Raw genomic sequence first — 18,951 nt, forward strand, 5'->3', positions numbered from 1 at the left:
CCTCCCCGTACCACAGAGTCATAGGTGTCTGCTCTGATCAGCAGAAGGCAGAGATGCGGAGGCGCCGTTCATCCAAGGCCTCGTGGTTAGAGCCGATCATCAGCTCTGCCTCTCCGACTTCTTGGCTGGGCCCTTCTAGAATGATCTAGAATGACGGTGTTCACCTAAGGCACACACCAACTTGGGGCAGGGCCCATCTGGCTGTGGAACCAGCACCCACCAAGTGCAGTGTCTGGGGGGTTCAGAGACGAGCCTCTCACATGGGTGAGGTGAACCCCTCCTCTCAGCACTGCCCGGCAGGGCCCCTGGCAAGGCCTCAGCGGGCCCAGGTGAACGACCTGTGATCTCAGTGACGTAACGGGCCCTCCATTTTAAACAGCTGAGCATCTTTCCCCTTGCAATTATAAAATAAAACCAAGTTCACTGCAGAAAATTTGGAAAATACAGAAGTCTAAAGAAAATAAAATCTCATCCGCTGCTAAGGTTTTGGCGTTGTAACTGAGCCCTTCCTAAACAAGTAGCCGCGCCCCCTCCCCCTGCACTACCCCCCCACCCCCTAGCCCCATTTGCTGGTGGGGGGGGCTTAAAATCCGTGGAGCAGCTGCCCGCTCTGAGGTTGGCCCTGGGTCATGGCAGTGCAGGGCCAGGCCCCACGGCCGAGGACACCCGGGCAAATGCAGGGGCTGAGGATTTGCCCCAGCTCCCACCCACTCAAGAGCAGAGCCCAGCTCAGTTCTGTAGCTCCCGTAGCCCCCGGGGGGCCAAGGCTGCAGGTCCACAGCGGAGGGAGGGACGAGGGAGGTGCCAAAACCAAATCTGCCCCCATGGGCCCAGCCACCATGCCAGCAGGTGGTTTTTCTAGAACATTCTGCCCTCAAGCCCCTCCAAATCCAAGAGCAGGGAAGGCGGCCTCTGCTCTGCCTCAGGCCTCTGTGCATCTGGGGCCAGTGCTGGCCTTCCAGGGGCCTCCCCACCACCCCGGAGCAGGGGCTTTCGGGTCCAGGTGGCTGGAAGCCCTGCTGACCCTGCCTGGCAGGCTGGGCATGGCCTGGGCCTGGTCCCCTGCAGATGAAGCGCTGACTGGACAGCAGGACCTTGGCATCCTGCGGGCCTCCGAGCACTCAGCTCACTGCCCCCTTTCCATTTTGCCTGCCCCGCCCCCCCCAAGCCCACACCTGCAGGGCAGAGGGCAGGCTCTAAGGCCCCAAATCCACTGCCCGGGACAACGGTGGCCTCGGCCACCACGCCTATTCAATGCTGGACAGAGGGGAAGGATGACACAGGCTGAGGACGCAGGTCCAAGGGCCTCCTGATCGTCCTGAGCTGGGAAGAACGTCGCCCAGCAGCCACGCTCTGCAGAGGAAGGAAGCTGTGGCAAGTTTTAGGAAACCGGCGAAGCTGAGGGCGCAGGAAGGCACGAAACCAAGGGAAACACAGGTGTCTGCACACACAAGTTATAGAAATTGACCTTTATTTGTCGTACTAAAGTCTGTTTAACTTTTGATACAAAGTAACATTTTAGTACAGAAAATCCCAGTCTGCCAGAACAGTACCTGTCTGCTCCCGCATACCACCCTCAGCCCGAGGCAGCCCGAGGCTCTGAGAAACCACCCCCGAGGGGCCTGAAGGTAACACGGCGAGACCTAGTCTACAGTTTTTCTTAATTGTGTGAGCTAGAAAACTTGTACCTATAAAACAAAGGACAGCATTGAGGACTGAAACTTCTTTTTGAACAACTGTGCAAGAAAATATATCCCTTTTTTTTAAAAAAAGTCAGTAATGGCTAAACTACAATCTAATGTCTAGAATTACAAAGAATAAAATGAAATCGGATTTCTTGCTAGGAAAATGAAATGTTAGGAACAGGATGAAAAGGCAGGGCACGCTCCCACAGAGCCCCCGTACAGTACCTGGGAAAAGGACGCACAGCTTCAGGAGACACCTCAACCCTTCCGCCCGAGACGCCCGGCGTGGGTAGCGCAAGCCAGCCCCAAATGGAGACACCTCCACAGGGCTTGGTGCAGGCAAAGACGGCTGCCACCTAGACTGGAGAGGCCCCCATTTCAGTTTTAGTTTCAGCGTAGAACACGCCAATGCACTCGCCACACTCTAGAATGTAATAGCTTACGAGGCACCCCGCAAAATCTCCACTGGTCAAGGCTGTCGCCAACTACAGAACCTAAAAAGGACCCAACGGTACACAGTGGCCGTAGCTGAACAGAACCTGTCACTGTGAGTCTACGAAACAACAAGGGACCAAATGCTTAAAGGATAAACCCAGATGGAGGAAAAAATGAGAGGCTGTGGAAGGCACGAGAGGAGGAGAGAGGCGAGTTTACTGGACTGCTAAAGCAGTCTTCCCTCCCCAGGGGGGGACGCTGCCGCTGGCGAGGCGACTCCACAAAGGCACTGGATCTGCCACCTCAAATGGCCTGAGCACCTGCGGTCACGGGGCCCTCCCTGGACAGGAGGAAGGCTGCCACAGCTCTGGTCCCACCGAGAACCTCCCGGAGCAAAGCAGCCGCTAGTGAGGTTCCAGAGTCGTTTCGCTGAAAGCAGGAAAAGAAACAGATGGGGCAGAAAGATGGAGGGGAGGCGGGGCAGGGGCTCGGCACCAACAACGTGAAGCCGTTCAAGTAAACAGAAACCGCCAAATACTTAGAAGAGGCTTGTAAACTTGTGATCTGGAAGGTTCTCTTTGCAGCATCTCTGATTGGCTGGAGAAAGAAAGGTTGGTGTTGAACCCCTCTGTCGAAAGTCTTTTGTGTGTTTTTGTTCAGTCGAGTCTTAAGCACACAGGTGTGAGGAGCGCGGTCTGCTGCCCAGGCCTGGATCCATTTGGCCGCCACCCTCCGTCACCCGGGTGGGAGCTTCCGGAGCCTGTGCTCGTGGGAGCCTCCCCTTCACGCTCCCACGCAGTTTTCTGGTTTTAGTCGCTAAAGAGAGCTGAGCCACGCGTTCACGCGGGCAGAACATGTGCAGTCTCTTCACAGGACGAGGTTTCCCTACAATGGGCAGGCTGGGATCCACACGACTTTATTTTGTTCTTGATTGACCGTTGCCAGGATTTGGGTGCAGATGCTTCAGAGGGCTCCTCCCTGGACAACCCCTGCAAAAGAGCCCCCCAAACACACATTCAGCTCAGAGGGAGGGCCTGGGGTCTTAAGGCCCCTTTTGCCGCCTGCTCTGAGCTTCTGCAGCACCCCTGCCCCCTGCCCACCCCACTCTCCTCCACCAGGCAAGAAGGTGGGGAGGAGAATGAATCATAAAAAAACAAATAAAAAGATAAAAGACAAAAAATAAAAGAGTGGAGTGCACATCTGTTCCGCGTCCCCCCGTCCCTCCAGCGGCATCTGGTCGGCTCTTCAGCAGGTGGCTGGAAACACAGGCTCCAACAAGGCTGGGCTGGGCCCCAGTTTACCCTGCAACCCGGGTGGCCAGGGCCTGGCCCCACACACACACTGCCCACCGTCCCAATAACTCCCCGGGCTGGGGGATCCCAGCACATGGAAAGCCGCTTAAGGGAGGAAGGGTGGGTGTTGTGTGGCCCAGTTGGTAGAGGGATTCTAAAGGGAGCTAGCATGAGTTTAAGGGGTCAGGCTTCCAGGCCCAGAGAAGATTCCAGCAAAGCCAATGAAATGCATTCCACTCTGGCCCAGCTCTACCCTGCAGCCTTCAAACACCACAGGTTCGGTGGACGCGAATCGGGTGACGCACCTCCAAGCTCCACAGAACAGCATTGGCCACAAGCGGGCCCCGGCTGCCAGAGGTGAGTGGAAGCGGACAGCGTGCAGAAGCTGCCAGAGCCTGGCAGGGCAACTTTGTGTCAGTTGAATGCAATAAAAAAGAGAGCCTGCATTTTCCAAGTCTGGGGGATTTTTAAGGTTTGTCTCTAGTAATTTGCTTTTAACATGTTTGACAAAAGGATTGGTCTGTGATGGACTGGAAATTAAAACACATGGATGCACCCTGACCACGGGGGGGCAAGAGAAGGAAGCCCTGTTCTGGATCACAACACACTCCATGATTTAAGTTCACTGCCCCTTTCTTCCCACGACCAAAACGTTAACCCCCTACAAGTGTCTGATTTTACTGAAGAGGCTGAAAACCAGGAAGGAAAAGGGCAGCAGGTAAGTTGGAGCCATGGTTTTTTTTGTTTTGTTTCAGAGCCCAGAGATGGGTTTTCTTCACACAACCCCGTGGCCGAAACTGACCACTGGGGGGACAGACGACCACGGCGCACACGCTGCCTGCTCAGCAGGGAGTGCTCGGATCCGGGGCTGCAGGGACCCAGGAGCTGCGCTATGTGGTTCCCAGGCCCCGAGACGAACCCACGGCTGCCCACTAAGAAGGTGGGTGAGAAAGACCAGCTGGCGACCAGGTGCGCAGCTCAGAGAACTTTACATTTCCATCTTAAAACGCCCGGTGTCGCCCAGCGACGGAAACTCCAACACCTCAGCTGCGGTGAGAGGTGCCTGCAACCAGGCCCGGGAGGCGGCCCATGAGCCCGGACTCCTCCCGCTCTCAGGAAAGATGCGCTGGAAGCCTCCGGCTCCTCCTCGCCGGGCCTGGCACCTACCTGTGAAGTACCTGCCGTACTCCTGCTCGATCTTCTGCGCCGTCTCAAACTGCTCTTTGGAATGCCTCTGAGTCACCTTGTCCCTCAGGTAGATGGGGTCCCTCTGCTCCCTGGTGGGACATCCAGCATAGGCTGAGCCTCTCCCCTCACAGGCCCTCTTTTTCCTCTCCTCATCCAGGGGAAGGGTATCCCCCAAGCTGTGGGGCGCCCCAGGAGCGCCTCAGAAAGCAGAGCAACAGCCTGCGGGTCCTGTCGGGGCTCTAGGCAGAGGGAACAGTGGGGGGCCCAGTGTGTGCACAGAGAGCGACAAACCAGCTGCCCCCAATGCGTGGGAGCCCAGGAAGGTAAAAGGAGAAGCAGCCTTGGCGGGCTGAGGACACCCCGAGGAAATGGCACCTCAGCGAGAGCAGAGCCGGCTGAGGCCGATCCGGGTCGGCCTGGCTCTGCCCGCCCTTTGTGTCCTCTGAGCCCCAAAGTGAGCAGAAGAGGAAAGGGGTCGGAGAGGTGGGAAGGGGCTGTGCAGACAAAGCTGGGCATGCGAAGGCACTGTGCGGCCCCCGAGCAGGGCTGAGGGGCTGCCTGGAGGAGGAGGGGACACAGTTAAAACAGCCTGGCTGAAATGGGACGGGGCCCACGAGGGGCAGGGCCCCTCCCTTCCTCCTCCAAGTGCCTCCTGCCTCTCCTTCGCTGCCCCCCGCAACCAGGGCCACCGGCCCCCAGCCCTCACCGTCCAGGCCGAGCCCTGGGGCGGCGGCACCTACTTGATCTGCTTTGCACTCTTGTAGTGGATGAAGATGACAATGGGGTAGATGTGCATGTTGTGCAGCCACTCGATGGCGTGGGGCGCGATGTCCAGGAGGCAGTGCTGGTTCTGGGGGAGGAGGGAGGGTGAGCGCCACAGGCAGGGGTGAGGGGAGGGCGGCGCAGCCCAAATCCAGACTTCCTTCCTTGCCTTCGCCCAGGTGTGGGGAACTTCTGGGATCCCTACCACACCCCCAGCCCGGAGGCCTTATTTCTGCCAGACCCAGCAAATGAAGAGCTGGAGCATCCTGGAGGCGAGTGTGGCTTTGCGTGGCTGTGACTGACATACGTTCCCCGGGTCCCCTGAGCCTCCAGGCCGAATGGGGGACAATGAAAGGCCACAGGCTTGTGCCTGGGCCGCCCGCCCCAAACACCCCTGAAGCTGCACCGGGGAGTCCTGCCGAGCCCAGGGCACCCCTGGCAGAGGTCTTCCGCCCCCACAGGGCAATGTGCACTTAGAGCCGCAAGAGGCCAACTCCTTCAACAGGAGGAACCAACCCAAAGAGGTGGACTGGCCAGCCCCAGTCGCAGAGACTGAGAAGGACAAGTCCTAAGGGGACCCCGAGTCCCCTGCTCTGCCGGGGTCTTTCCAACACGCCTTGCAGAGCCACCAGTCTTTTTCTTGGGCTTCCCAACAAATGGACCTGAGGGCGTTCAAATGCATATAGAGCTAGATAGCAACGGTATGGAGGCAGGGCCCCCCAGGCGGCCGTGCTGGAAGCTGCGCACCAGCCTCCAGACGAGGCACACAAACCTAAGAGTCTGCTCACAGGTTCAGCAGAATCTGTTTCAGAATTCCCTGCAGGAGGCTCTTCCCTGGAGTTCAAAGCTCTCATCCACCTCCTCGGAGGGGGAGCGGCCACAAGCTTGCCCTGGCGCCAAGAGCCAACGAGGGCAGGCGGCAGGCAGGTGGATTCTGCCAGAGAGCATGTGGATGAGCTCCGTGAAGGTGTGGGAAGAGCTGGGGGTGGGGAGCTCTAGAGACACGCAGGGCAGGGATGCACAGGCAAAGGGCCCTGACGCAGCCAGGGGTGTCCAATCCCAACACACAGTCGGGCCTCTTCCCCGCAGCCTAAGGCGGGGGATACCTTTTCTGTGATTTCCTTTATTGAAGCCACCGTGGTGACGTCGAAATGCCCGCTTCTCCGCTTGTAGTCGACAAATAGGCAGTCTTTGATGCCCCGCTCGATGGCCTGCTGGGAGGCCTTCATCACCTCTGCAAGGCAGGGACGCAGCATCAGGACTCCGCACCCCAAGGCCCCTTCCAGGTACTGGGCACTGCTGAGCCCTCACAGCCTCCCCCGGCCCCGAAGGGGCAACGAAGCCCACTGTGCACCAGCGCTTCGGGGACACGCCACTGCCCTCGCCCCGGGGGAGGCAGGGCTGGGGCCGCACACTGATCTGACCCGGTCTGTGGTCACCTGTCCTCTAGGGAAGGCTCCGGAACAGCCTGCTCTGGCTGACTCAGGGACAGACGTGCCCGGCAGGCGAGGAGCACCCCTTACCAAGGGGGCATCTGCAGAACTTGCCGGGCGCCTCGTTCACCAGCATCGCCTTCACCACGTCCAGCAGAGGCCCCAGAACCAGGACGGGCCGCAGGGACGTGCACTCGACCTTCTGCACCCGCTGATAGGCCAGGCTGCTCGCCGGATCTGAAGGAGAGAAGGCGGGGGCATCACCAGGCTCCGTCACTCCCCGATGGATCTGTGGGGTCCGTCACACGGATCCACAGCCCGGCTGGGGACCAACTCGTCCCTGCTGCCCGGGACTCTCCTGCAGGCAGGGGCAATGGGGCCCCTCTGTTGTTCCTGGAGACCAGCACAGTTCTCTCCTCCCACATGAACAGCCAAGTGTCCCCCAGTCCTTCAGCTCTCACATGCTTCCTTGTATGCCCCATGCCTGCTTTCCTTCCACCCAGTATCCAAGCTCCTCTTGAGATAAAACCTGAGCTTAGCCAGGCCCCTTCAACAGGGTGTGAGCAGCTGCAGCTCCCACTTCCCAGCTCCCTCCCCATCGGCTGGGAGGGAGGGAGCTGGAGCCAGCCCCGACCAGAGCCAGCCCTGACCACCGAGGTGAAGACAGGCCTTTGGAAATGGCCACAAGACAGAAGGGAACTGGGCCCCTGGATGGACCCCACAACACAGTGCTTCCCCCAGGCCACCCACCAGCTTGGACAGTTAGAGGTGACAGAAACAAGCTTCCCATCAAGTTTAAGACACTGTTGTCTGGTCTCAGTGAAAGCAGTTGAAGCAGCATGCACTGCACCTTGCATCCCACATAATGGACATAAAAGCCCTGGCAGGAGAATACTGTGCCTCAAAGCCTGCAAGCACCTTCTTTGCATCCAGCTGGTTCAAGTCACCACGTTGGCATCTCAGAAGTACAAAGAGTGCACAATAGAAAGCTCAGACTCTGCCTGGCACCAGGAGATAACCGATGTGAAGAGACAACACGAGCTGCTTAACAGCACTAGGCAGCAGAACAAGGGCCTCTAGATAGCAGCAGGGGGTGGAACAAATGCTAGGGGTTGGAGTAGGGGATGAAGAGGCCACCAGAAGGCCCGGGAGTGGGCGGGATGACAGCTGGGCCCGAGGCGGAGCATGGAGGGATGTGCAGGGCGCCAGGTGAGGGCGAGGGCCAGTGCCAGGCTGAGCAGCAGGCAGGCCTGAGGGCGAGGCTGAGCAGGTCTCCCCACTCCCTCAACCCGCCCCAAGCGCCGCTTTTTTGACGGCCAGTTGTCCACGCCCATCCACGTGGCTCTCTAAACAACCTAGTGTTCCACAGAAGGCCAGAGTCACAAGACAATCTGTTTTAAAAAAAAGTGAGGGAGGATGTGGTGGTCAAATAAGCTTGGGAAACGCCACACACATCACATTCACCACCTGAGAACCTCCACGCGTTTGAGGAAAGTGTCTAAGGAGTCCCCGGAAAAAGATCTTCCTCCAAGAAGAGACGAACATCTTCTTGCGTAAAGAAAAAAGAAGTTACAGATAAAGCTAAAGTCCTCTCTGATGCCCGTTTCCCAATCCTGGTCCCCTACTGGCCTCTTCAGAGGTGACTAATATTATGGGATGGAAGCATATCCTTCCAGTCATTTTGTTATTCTCAAATGTTGATTTTTATATATACATAAAACTATATAATATATTGCTATTGCATGTGTTTGACAAAAATAGCATGATAATATATTCTGCAACTCTTTGACTTAGTGTTCTGTTTCTGGAATGCACCCAAGCTGATTCAGACATATCTCATTTACTCCTTTTGAGCTTCACGAATATGCATCCATTCCCCCATTTCTGGACATTAAATCAGTATTTCCCTTAACTTACTTGAACAAGAACCATATTCTCTTAACTACTGTTAACACCCATTTAACAGATGCACGTTCCTCCCTGACTAATCCCCATCAGAAGTCCTCACAATTACAGAATCGTAGGGCTAGAGAGCATCTTTCCTATCACTGAATCTAACCAGATGAGTTAGAAGCCCAAAGAACTGTGGGCCATCCGAGGTCACAGCTAACCAGGGCAGAGCACAGGGGTGGTCTCAGGGGCTCCATCCGTACCGTAATGACCTCTTGAAAAGGAAGCACCAGTGCTCAGTGCATAGCCCTGAGACATGCCTGCACAGGTCCCTAAGGGGTCAGGGACAAGGCCAGCCCATCCTCCGTGGCGGTGGACAGCCCATGACAGTGGGCATGCAATCACGAGGAGGAGGTCTTCTGGGAACACACGCGGCAGCTGGAACCAATGAACTAAAGCAGGAATTCAAATGCCACATAAAAGAAGAAACACCTTTCTGGAGGCATCACAGAGCTGTTGAGGCAACCAGGATTTGAGACGCAAGATCCTGGGGAGAAGGGAACCCCGAAACAGTAAGCCTCCCTCCGACAGAGCATTTGCAGTTTTTGGAGTAAAAGCGAGAGGCAAAGAAGCCAGCAGATCTGTTGGCAACCACCAAGCAGGTGAGATGAAATATAGTTTAGGACTGCCAAGGCAGCCAGGGCTTGAGGGGCCAGGATTCCAGAGAGAAGAGAGAGGCAAAGAAGTAAGCCTGTTATTCACCCGTTTTTTCTTAAAGTCATTTGCCAAATTCCTAAGCAGAGAAAAGAAGCTGAGAGTTTAAGAAAGTCACTAAATTGCAGAACTGAGGTCCCTGCAGTCTCATGGTGCTGAGGAGACAGAGTCAGGGAGTCAAGGACAGCTAGCAAGGAGGGGCCTAAATGACACCCCAGGCTCAGACGGGACCACTGAAGGGCCACGCCTAGATTTCAGGATGAACCTCCAACTGCACAAAAGCTGCAGCTCAGCCTCAGGTCCGTTCAGTGCCTCCTGCAGCAAGGTGACCCGCCACCGCTCTGGAGGACAGGGCCCCAACAATTTCCTAACTGCTGACATTTCAACCAAAGATGACCAGGTATTCCAGGAGAAAAAAGAAAGACAATAGGAGACTCACAGATAACCAGGAAGAATGATGACCCAGTCTTTAAAATTAATGTGATTGATACGTTTAAGAAAAGAGATAACAAGAAGGAAAATTTCACCAGGGAATTAAAATCTACTAATGAAGAAGCAAATGAAAACTCTAGAATTAAAAGATACAATTTATGAAATTAAGAACATACTGGACACGACAGAAGAGGAGATTAAGGAACTAGGAAAAAAGGCCAGTAGAAAACATCCATACTGGAGCATAGAGAGAAGAAAAGAGACAGAAAATGGAGAAAAAAACATGTCAAAGATAAACGGGCATGGTCAAAAGCACAAAGGAACAGGAGTAGAGCAGAAAGGTAGGTAGTGGTTGAAGAAACACGATTTTATTTTATTTTTTTAATGGTGGAAATAATTGAAAAGCCTAAAACCTGGGCCATTCTAACAAATAACCAACAATTATTTGAGTGACACTCTGCCAGGCACTGTCAGGGAGACCAACCTAGATCCTCATGACGTGGAATTAGGAAGCTCTGATGCTTATGAATGTGGGAAAGCACTGACGAAAACAGTAAATATTAAAAAGGGTATTAAACTGCACACACATGTATATATGTAGTTATGTATGTATGTACAAGTGTGTTTAATACATTACAATAACTATGCAAAACAAAACAAAACAAAACCTATGGAAAGAAGACACCGCAGTAAGATATACCAAAATATTACAGATTTAAAAACAAAAAGAAACAATGGCCAGAATTTTCCAAAACTGACCAAAGTGTCAAGCTACGGTATTCAAGAAAGTGTTAAGAACTCCCCAAGCAGGATAATCGTAAAGAAAACTGAAGACAAATCTTAAAAGCAATGGGGGGTTGGGGAGCAAAATATTACCTTCAACAATAAGGGTATGAAAAATGACTTCTCTCCAGAAACCAGAAACAGCAGGCTCTTCAAAACCATATTCAGGTCCTAATGCCCAGAACTTGTTACTATTACCTTACATGGCAAAAGAGGTGATGCAGTTAAGGATAGCAAGAGGAGGAGCTTACCTGGGTGAGCCCTAAATGCAATCACGGGTGTCCTTGTAAGCGGCAGATACACATGGCAGAGAAGATGGAGCAGAGGGAGAAAGATGCAGGTGCTGTGGTCACAGGCCAGGGAAGGCCAGCTGCCACCAGACCTGGAAGAGGCAAGGAAGGACCCGCCCCAGAGCCTCAGAAGGAGCCTGACTCTCCTAACACCGGATTTCAGTCCAGAGATGCTGCGTAGGACTTCTGGCCTCTGGGCTCTGAGAAAAGTGCGTATTGTTTTCAGCCACGTGGTTTGTGGTAATTTTGTTATGATGGCCCAAGGGAAATGAATGTATCATGAAAGCCAGGAGACAGTCAATAACACCTTTAAACTGATTAAACAAAACACCTGTCCATCTAAAACTCTATACTATCCCCAGTGAAAATCATCTTCAGAAATGATGGCGAAACAGACATTTTCAGACAAACTGAGAGACTTCATCAACAATAAACCTGTTCTACAAGACATACTGAAGGGAGGTGTTCAGCAGAAAGAAAACAAAATCAGAAGTAAACACATAACTGCAAGAAGGAATGAAGGGGAAATGGACTTGGCCCAGTGGTTAGGACGTCCGTCTACCACATGGGAGGTCTGCGGTTCAAACCCCAGGCCTCCTTGACCTGTGTGGAGCTGGCCCATGCACAGTGCTGATGCGTGCAAGGAGTGCCATGCCACGCAGGGGTGTCCCCCACGTAGGGGAGCCCCACATGCAAGGAGTGCACCCGTAAGGAGAGCCACCCAGCACGAAAGAAAGCGCAGCCTGCCCAGGAATGGCGCCACACACACTTCCCATGCTGCTAACGACAACAGAAGCGGACAAAGAAACAAGATGCAGCAAAAAGACACAGGGAACAGACAACCGGGGGAGGGGGGGAATTAAATAAATAAATAAATCTTTTTAAAAAAAGAAGGAATGAAGGGTAATGGAAAGAGTAAGTATAAGTGAACAGTTGGCCGGCAAATCAATAATACTCTCTTGTGTTTAAAGTATACATAGAATTATAATGCGAATACAAAAGGTGGGAAGGAGGTAAATGAAATTACAGTATTCTGATGATCTAGAATCTTTCTTTATAACTTATATCAGTAGTAAGTCAGCGATGCATGTTGTGTAGTCTACTGTAACCCCACAAAGGAATAAAATGAAAATGAATAACTTTAAAAACTAAGAGATGAGGAAAGGGGTGGGATGAAATAGCAAATATACTTGATTAATACAAAAAAAAAAAAAAAACCCAAGAAGGGAAAAGAGGCAAGAAAAATAGAAAACAAATAGACAATAAATGTAAATCCAAATGTATCAGTAATTACATTTCATGTAATGGATGAAATACTCTTATTGAGTGACCAGAACAATTACATGTATGTTCAGGCTGTGAAAACTCTCTATGTTGTTCATGTCTCAGTAAATGTTGTGCCCTTTTCTGTACATATATTTCAGTAGAATTTTTTAAAAAGACATATGGTCACAGTGGATTAAAAAAAAAATCCATATGCTACTTGTAAGAGATATTTAAATATGAAAAGACAGGAAGAATTCAAAGTAAAAGGATGGGAAAAGATAACCCAGAAGAAAACTCATAGAACTGAATCAGACAAAATAGATTTCAATGCAAGAAACATGACAGACCTAAAGACATTTCACAATGATAAAAGGGTCAATTTACCAGAAAGATATGTATTAATTTAAAATGTACTTAATGACAATTTCAAAAATTGTCATGCAAAATTGAAGGACTAAAAGGAAGATTTGACAAATGGCTGTTTTTCAAAGATATATATATATCTAGGACATACCCCAAATACACTGGAGACGGTGCCTGCGAGAGGGAAGAAGGGGACAGGGGAAAGCAGGCAGCGAGGAATGAAGGAAAACCCAAATGAGGGAGAAGCGTAGCCCTAGCCCTAACTGAGGCGCTGGCAAACTTTTCCTGTGAAGGGCACGGAAGTATGCATTTCAGACCAACGGCAAAGCTGAGCGAGACTGGGGTAACAGTCCCTTTCACATTTTTATTTTTTATTTTTTTTATTGACTTTGTAATAATATTACATTAAAAATATATATGTGAGGTCCCATTCAACCCCACCCCCCCACCCCCCTCTCCCCCCCCAACAACACTCGTTCCCATCATCATGACACATCCATTGGATTTGGTAAGTACATCTTTGGGCACCTCTGCACCTCATAGACAATGGTCCACATCATGGCCCATACTCTCCTCCATTCCATCCAGTGGGCCCTGTGAGGATTTATGATGTCCAGTGATTACCTCTGAGGCACCATCCAGGGCAGCTCCATGTCCCAAATACGCCTCCACCTCTCATCTCTTCCTGCCTTTCCCCATACCCATCGTCCACCATGTCCACTTTTCCCAATACAATGCCACCTCTTCTATGTGGACATTGGATTGGTTGTGTCCATTGCACCTCTATGTCAAGAGGAGGCTCAGATTCCACATGGATGCTGGATGCAATCCTCCCACTTTCAGTTGTAAGCACTCTAGGCTCCATGGTGTGGTGGTTGTCCTTCTTCAACTCCATCTTAGCTGAGTGTGGTAAGTCCAATAAATCAGATTGTAGGTGCTGGAGTCTGTTGAGGCTCAGGACCTGGCTATCACATTGTCATCCAGAGATTCAAATCCCCTAAATATATCTTAAACCCCAACGTTAACTGCACCTCCAGCAGATTAGCATGAAAGTCTTATGAAGGGAGATCCCATCTGAGTCCAGATTCATCATACATAAACACCATTTCCAAAGAGGGGCCATCTGCCCTGGTAGTAAACCCCATCGGCCATGACCATAACTCTCATGGGTCTCTTTAGCCTTCATAGGAACCAATATCTGGGGGTTGTATCTGCTTTATCTGTCTCTCTGACTCTGCTCAGTTGTGCATGAGGGCAATCCTTCTGCCAGCCTCCAGACTCTTTTTTAGAAACTCGTAGCCATATAAACTCATTTCTCCTTTCCATTTCCCCCTTACTTTAGGTCAAACAGCATTTTAAAGTCATGTTATTTTATGTAGACATGGATATTCTGCTGATCCGCATTGAACCTTCCATATAAGGTCCTTTTCCAGTTGCATCATCAGTTGGTATTTGATAGTGGTCCCTCGTTGCCAGGGAGGCTCATCCCCGGGTGTCATGTCCCACGCTGGAGGGAAGGCATTGCATTTACATGCTGAGTTTGGCTTCGAGACTGGCCACATTTGAGTAACATGAAGGCTGACAGGAGGAAATTCCCAGGCACAATGTTGCTCTAGGCCTTGTTCTTATTTTAGGTTTATCAGCTCACAAGCATAGTCATTAACATCAGGTGCTCACTGTTGAACCCTCACACCCTCCCGGTCCCCGCTGCTGTACCTGGGAGACTATCGCTGCTCCCCTAGGGACCACGACAGAGCACCACTGGCCAGGAACCCAGTACCCCCCCTGCTGGGTTTTTAATTGTTGCCACTATGAGTATATCCAATCATTACCATGCACCCTGGACATATGTTCTGTACAGCTCCCTGTCAGCCATATATCACCTGTCATTGGTATCCCATACCAGTATCCCTCCATTGCCATTGTTGAAACACTCTGTGATCCAGAACTCCCCAAAATTTGAAGCCCAATATAATGTCATGGTCCCTTACTAGGGAATTGCATATAGCGATGGGTTTAAAGGATAGATAAAGAACTTGGATAAAGTTAGATAAAGAACTTAGATAAAGAATGTTGACTTGAAAAAATTCCACATCCTATCCTTTTTTTTTTTTTCCCCCCTAATTATTCAGCATTTCTTCATAGGAGTCCTAGACCACAGCAATGCATATATATAATATACAGCACTCCCATACATCCACCACAACACCTTTTTCCTTCCACATCGATACTCTTACACCCTATTCACATCATATTTACTTAAGGTGATGTAGAGTCTGAGATATTAGTTTTCTAACAAGGTAATATCTGTGCTTACATTATGGTGCATACTTTAGGATACACAGTTCTTTACATTTTTAGTTATCCTATGTTTTACATTATGGTTTACATTATCAGTCTGTCATCTCCTATATGTTATGGTGTAATATTACATGTTTTATATCCATCCTTGTGTACTCTCAAGAAACTCCTCTCTTGCCCCCCATTTACTTTGGTTCCACACATTTAACATCCATTTTCCCTTCCACCTTGGTGCCCACAGTGACAGCCAACCTCCGTTTCCTGAGGAGCCACTTCCAGAGATAGATGGAATAGTGTTCAGGGCCTAACTTGCTCAACTGCCCCAATGCCCTGGGAGCCACCCTTTTTTTTTATATTTAAACATAAAAACCACCCTTAGCTCGCAGGCGCGGAAAAACAGGCAGGCAGACCAGGCCCCCGGGCTCTAGTCTTAACGGAGAGTAATGGGGAGCCCGGGACCCAGGGTGTGGGTAACTCCACTCTCTGAGCCCCAGGCCTCCATGTTAAACACAGAGGAGAAGGGACAGGAAAGGGAGGGAAGAAGGAAGCCACCCCACCTTCTGTTCCCAGTGGCCCCTGCCCGCCCTTCCCCTGCACGCCGTGCCTGCCCTGCGCCATGCCTGCCATGCCCCGTGCCTGTCCTACCCCTGCCCGCCCTGCACCGTGCCTGCCCTGCCTGGCTGGCACACATCCTAGGGCTACAGGCCAAAATCAGAGCAGCCTTGGGAAGGGCCTGCTTTACAGGACAAATGCACCCTCCCCTCGAGGCCGTCTGCCAGGGTCCACCTGACCTTCCCTGATACTTGACACCAAGGACCTGTGGAGATGGGTGGCCCTGGGTCACCACCAAGCAGCTTGAAACGCAGCCATTCTGGAAGCAACGTCCCTGAGCAGAGACTGCTTTCGGCCTCCCCACTGCCCATCTTTGTCTCTCCCTTACTAACAGGGTTTCCTGTAACGTTGAGGCCACAATGCATCCAGCCAAATCCCTCTTTTCCCATGTCCCTGGCAGATGAGAGTGGTCAGTGAGATACAAGTGGAAGCCACAGCATGGGGCTGTGATTTAAAGAAGAGTTGTCAGGCAGAGGTCCAGCCTCCTTCCTGCCACCTGAAACAAAGACATGATGGCTAGAGCTGCAAGGACACACATGGTGACCACAGGGAAGCCCCAAGACCGGAGCCACATACTATGGGTGGCAAGCAAAATGATCATAGACTCTGAAAACTGCAGCGCCACCCAACCAACCCAGATGCCTGCCACCAGCCTTCTTGCATTTGCAAGAAAAATAGACCCTGTCTTGCTTAAGCCACTGTCTTGAGGCTTAAGTGATAAACATCAACCCAAATCGTGAGAGTCCACTGGAAAACCAAGTTTAGCCACTTGCCTTCAAAGAGTGGAATGGAGTCATTGGAAAAGGCGGCCAAGGCCAGGAGATCCCTCCCTTCTTTGGACCCACTGCGCTTGTGCTTATGTTTCCTTCGAAAGAAGGACCTGCATGCGGCGGCCGACAGCATCTTTGCAGCGTTGTTATCATCTTTGACTTCAGACATGCTGAGCCTCCTGGAGAATTCTTGGTCCATCCTGTGGCCGCAGAGAATGGCAGTGCTGGGCAAGGCTGCTGGGACCATCTCCCTGCCCACACTGCTCAGTGAGGAAGGCGAGAGCTGACACAGGACCAGGGCCTGTTCCAGGGTTCCCCTTTGCAGGTTTCATAGCTACTTCACCCAGCCCACCACCAAGGACCCCTTCACCCACCTTTGCAGGGGGTTGCACAAACACCAGTGGTAGGGGCCAACTCTTAGGAATTTCTACCACTTTCTACTCGGATCAGTGTCAAAGGAACTGCCACGAAAGCCCTCGCTTAATAGCATTTTCTTGAGCCTGTTTGCCTTTTTTTTTTTTTTTCCAGGAGGTACCAGGGATTGAACCTGGGACCTTGTACATGGGAAGCAGGTGCTCAAACCTCTATGCTACAGCTGCTCCCCAGCTTAACAGCGTTTAAAGTTATGCTTCCTGAGTCACCACTGTCTCTCTGCACAATTCTGATTTATGCCAGGGGCAGTTCCTTAGATAACTGATCTTGGCCAACCAGAGGTGGGAACGAGCAGCTTAGCCCTCCCTGCAGCCCGGCCCCTGCCCTTCATCCCTGGGACAGCTCCGTGGCTGGCGGCCCACTCTGCCCCTGCCCGAACCCCCGGCCCGGGGCTGGAGAAGACGTACACATATTTGCTGGGAATCTGCCTGCGCTGGATCTTCTGGGCATTCTCGTCCAGCTGCCAGGCCATCCAGTAGCCAAACGTGCCCTGGGGCAAGGTGTCATCAATATAGAGGATGTCATCCTTCTTAAAGCTCAGCTCATGCTCCACCTCTGCCAGCCGGTCGTACAGGGCCCTGGGTGGGTTGAGGATGCGATCAGGGGGAGCTGCACCCTGAAGGAGCCGCCCCCCAAGACTGCTCTCCTGCACTGTGCTTCCCCCAGACTAAAAAGTCATTCCAGAAACTGGAGCTGGGTCTTCCCACTCTGCAGCAGCTCCCCAAAGGTGGGCGCCTGTGCTCTGCACAGGAGGACGAAGGTGGTGCCTTCCCCTAAGACTAGGGCAGCACCGTCTCCTTCAGACTGAGAACTTCTGGCCAAGACCTGAGGCCCTGCCCTCCCCTTCCAAATGGGTCTTCTTGCATGCCTTCCCTCCTGAAGGCAAGGGCCACGGTTCCTACAGACTGGAGACCCCGCAAGATGGAAATAGGCCATGGAGACAGGGAAATGCACCACATGGTACTTCAGGATCAGTGGTTCTTAATTTTGGGGGGGTCTCAGATCTGAGGGATCATGAAGAAAGCTAAAAGTCCCTCCCAGGAAATGCTTAATCCTGTGCCTGCACCCACACCATGTCACAAGGCACCCCAACGTCCACATGCACACTGCTGGGCAAGATGGGAAGGGGAGGAGGGCAGACCAGAGGGAAAGGGGGATCTGTGGCCTCCAAATCCCCCCAGGCCCTAAGCCCCAAATAAGGAAGCCCACCTGCTCCTCAAAGCCCCCAAGGGTGTTTCGAAGTCACGAGCACCATGCTGTGACTTGCAGATCAGGGGGTCAAGTAACAGCTACCATGGCCCTACCCTTAGGAGGCAGGAAGCACAGGGGCACTGATGAGGAATGGAGCGCCACAGGAGGCCGCTCCCCTGGCCCCGACCCCCCAGGCCCGGCACCTGATGTAGAAGCTGTCGCCAGGCAGGCCCTTGATCCTGGTGAACTCCTCGGGCCGGTACTGCACCTTCAGGTGGACGCTGTCCTTGGGCTTCAGCATCTTCACGTAGACCTCCTCCACCATCTTGCTCCGGACGTCCAGGGAGCCGTACTGCCCGGGGATGAGGGGGGTTGGGGTCAGAAGGGCAGAAACCAGGGGGCGGCCTGGATAGCCAGGAGAGGCCAGTGTGGCGAAGAGGCAGAGAACCGACATCCCCCTACCTGGGAGCCCCCCTGCCTCCCCTCTGGAGGAAGGGCTGAATCCTTGGGGTCTCCCCCAGTGCCCAGGAAAAGCCACGTTCGAGTCCTCGTGCAAGTATGAGATATTCGAAATACAGCACTCCCTCTCGTTGCACTTGAACCTTTAAATATCTATGCACCAACTCTTCATCAAAAGGGGACCCTGTGCAGGGGAGGTACAACTCTCCCCGTCAAATCTGAGGCTGCTGCGCACAAGAGCAGAGCATCTTCTCCTGGACCCCCACAGCCAGGCTGGGGGGTTCTGCCCACAGCTTCTCAGAGGCCTGCCCGGCTTCCCAGGGGTCTACCCAGAGGGTCCATGCAGCACCCTGGGTTTATGAGGGTTTAAAATAAAATCACCCAGGGGTCACCCGGCATCAAGTCTGCGCTGTCTGTCCCCAGGGCCATCTGAGACAGACCCCCAGGGTGCAGCTAAGGACTCACCTCAAGGAGGGGGTCCCCTGGCACGAGGCCGTCGGGACCCCTGGCAGGGCTGTCGTCCTCTACCTCGGCCACAAACACCCCGTGCAGGTTCCCGCCACATAAGTGCACCCCGAGCTCCAGCTGAGACTTTTTGATGAAGATGACTCGCGGCTCTGGGGTCTTCTTGTTGGCATCTCCCACCATCCTTT

The 18,951-nt window shown here is 52.6% G+C and overlaps 1 protein-coding gene across 1 annotated transcript in view; it reads right to left on the reverse strand.

The window, feature by feature from the left end:
* Positions 1-1,454: 1,454 nt before the first annotated feature.
* The window catches only part of LOC101422746 (disks large homolog 5-like), a 205,174-nt gene continuing 187,677 nt past the window's right edge, over positions 1,455-18,951 (reverse strand). Inside the window, 9 exon segments of the mRNA XM_071215912.1 lie at positions 1,455-3,109; positions 4,580-4,689; positions 5,341-5,450; positions 6,469-6,596; positions 6,886-7,032; positions 16,220-16,416; positions 17,056-17,226; positions 18,043-18,191; positions 18,764-18,947. Coding sequence (XP_071072013.1) covers positions 3,006-3,109; positions 4,580-4,689; positions 5,341-5,450; positions 6,469-6,596; positions 6,886-7,032; positions 16,220-16,416; positions 17,056-17,226; positions 18,043-18,191; positions 18,764-18,947 — 1,300 coding nt within the window. The 3' untranslated portion in view covers positions 1,455-3,005.

This window comes from Dasypus novemcinctus, chromosome 6 (genome assembly GCF_030445035.2).
Source record: "Dasypus novemcinctus isolate mDasNov1 chromosome 6, mDasNov1.1.hap2, whole genome shotgun sequence".
Taxonomy (NCBI): Eukaryota; Metazoa; Chordata; class Mammalia; order Cingulata; family Dasypodidae; genus Dasypus; species Dasypus novemcinctus.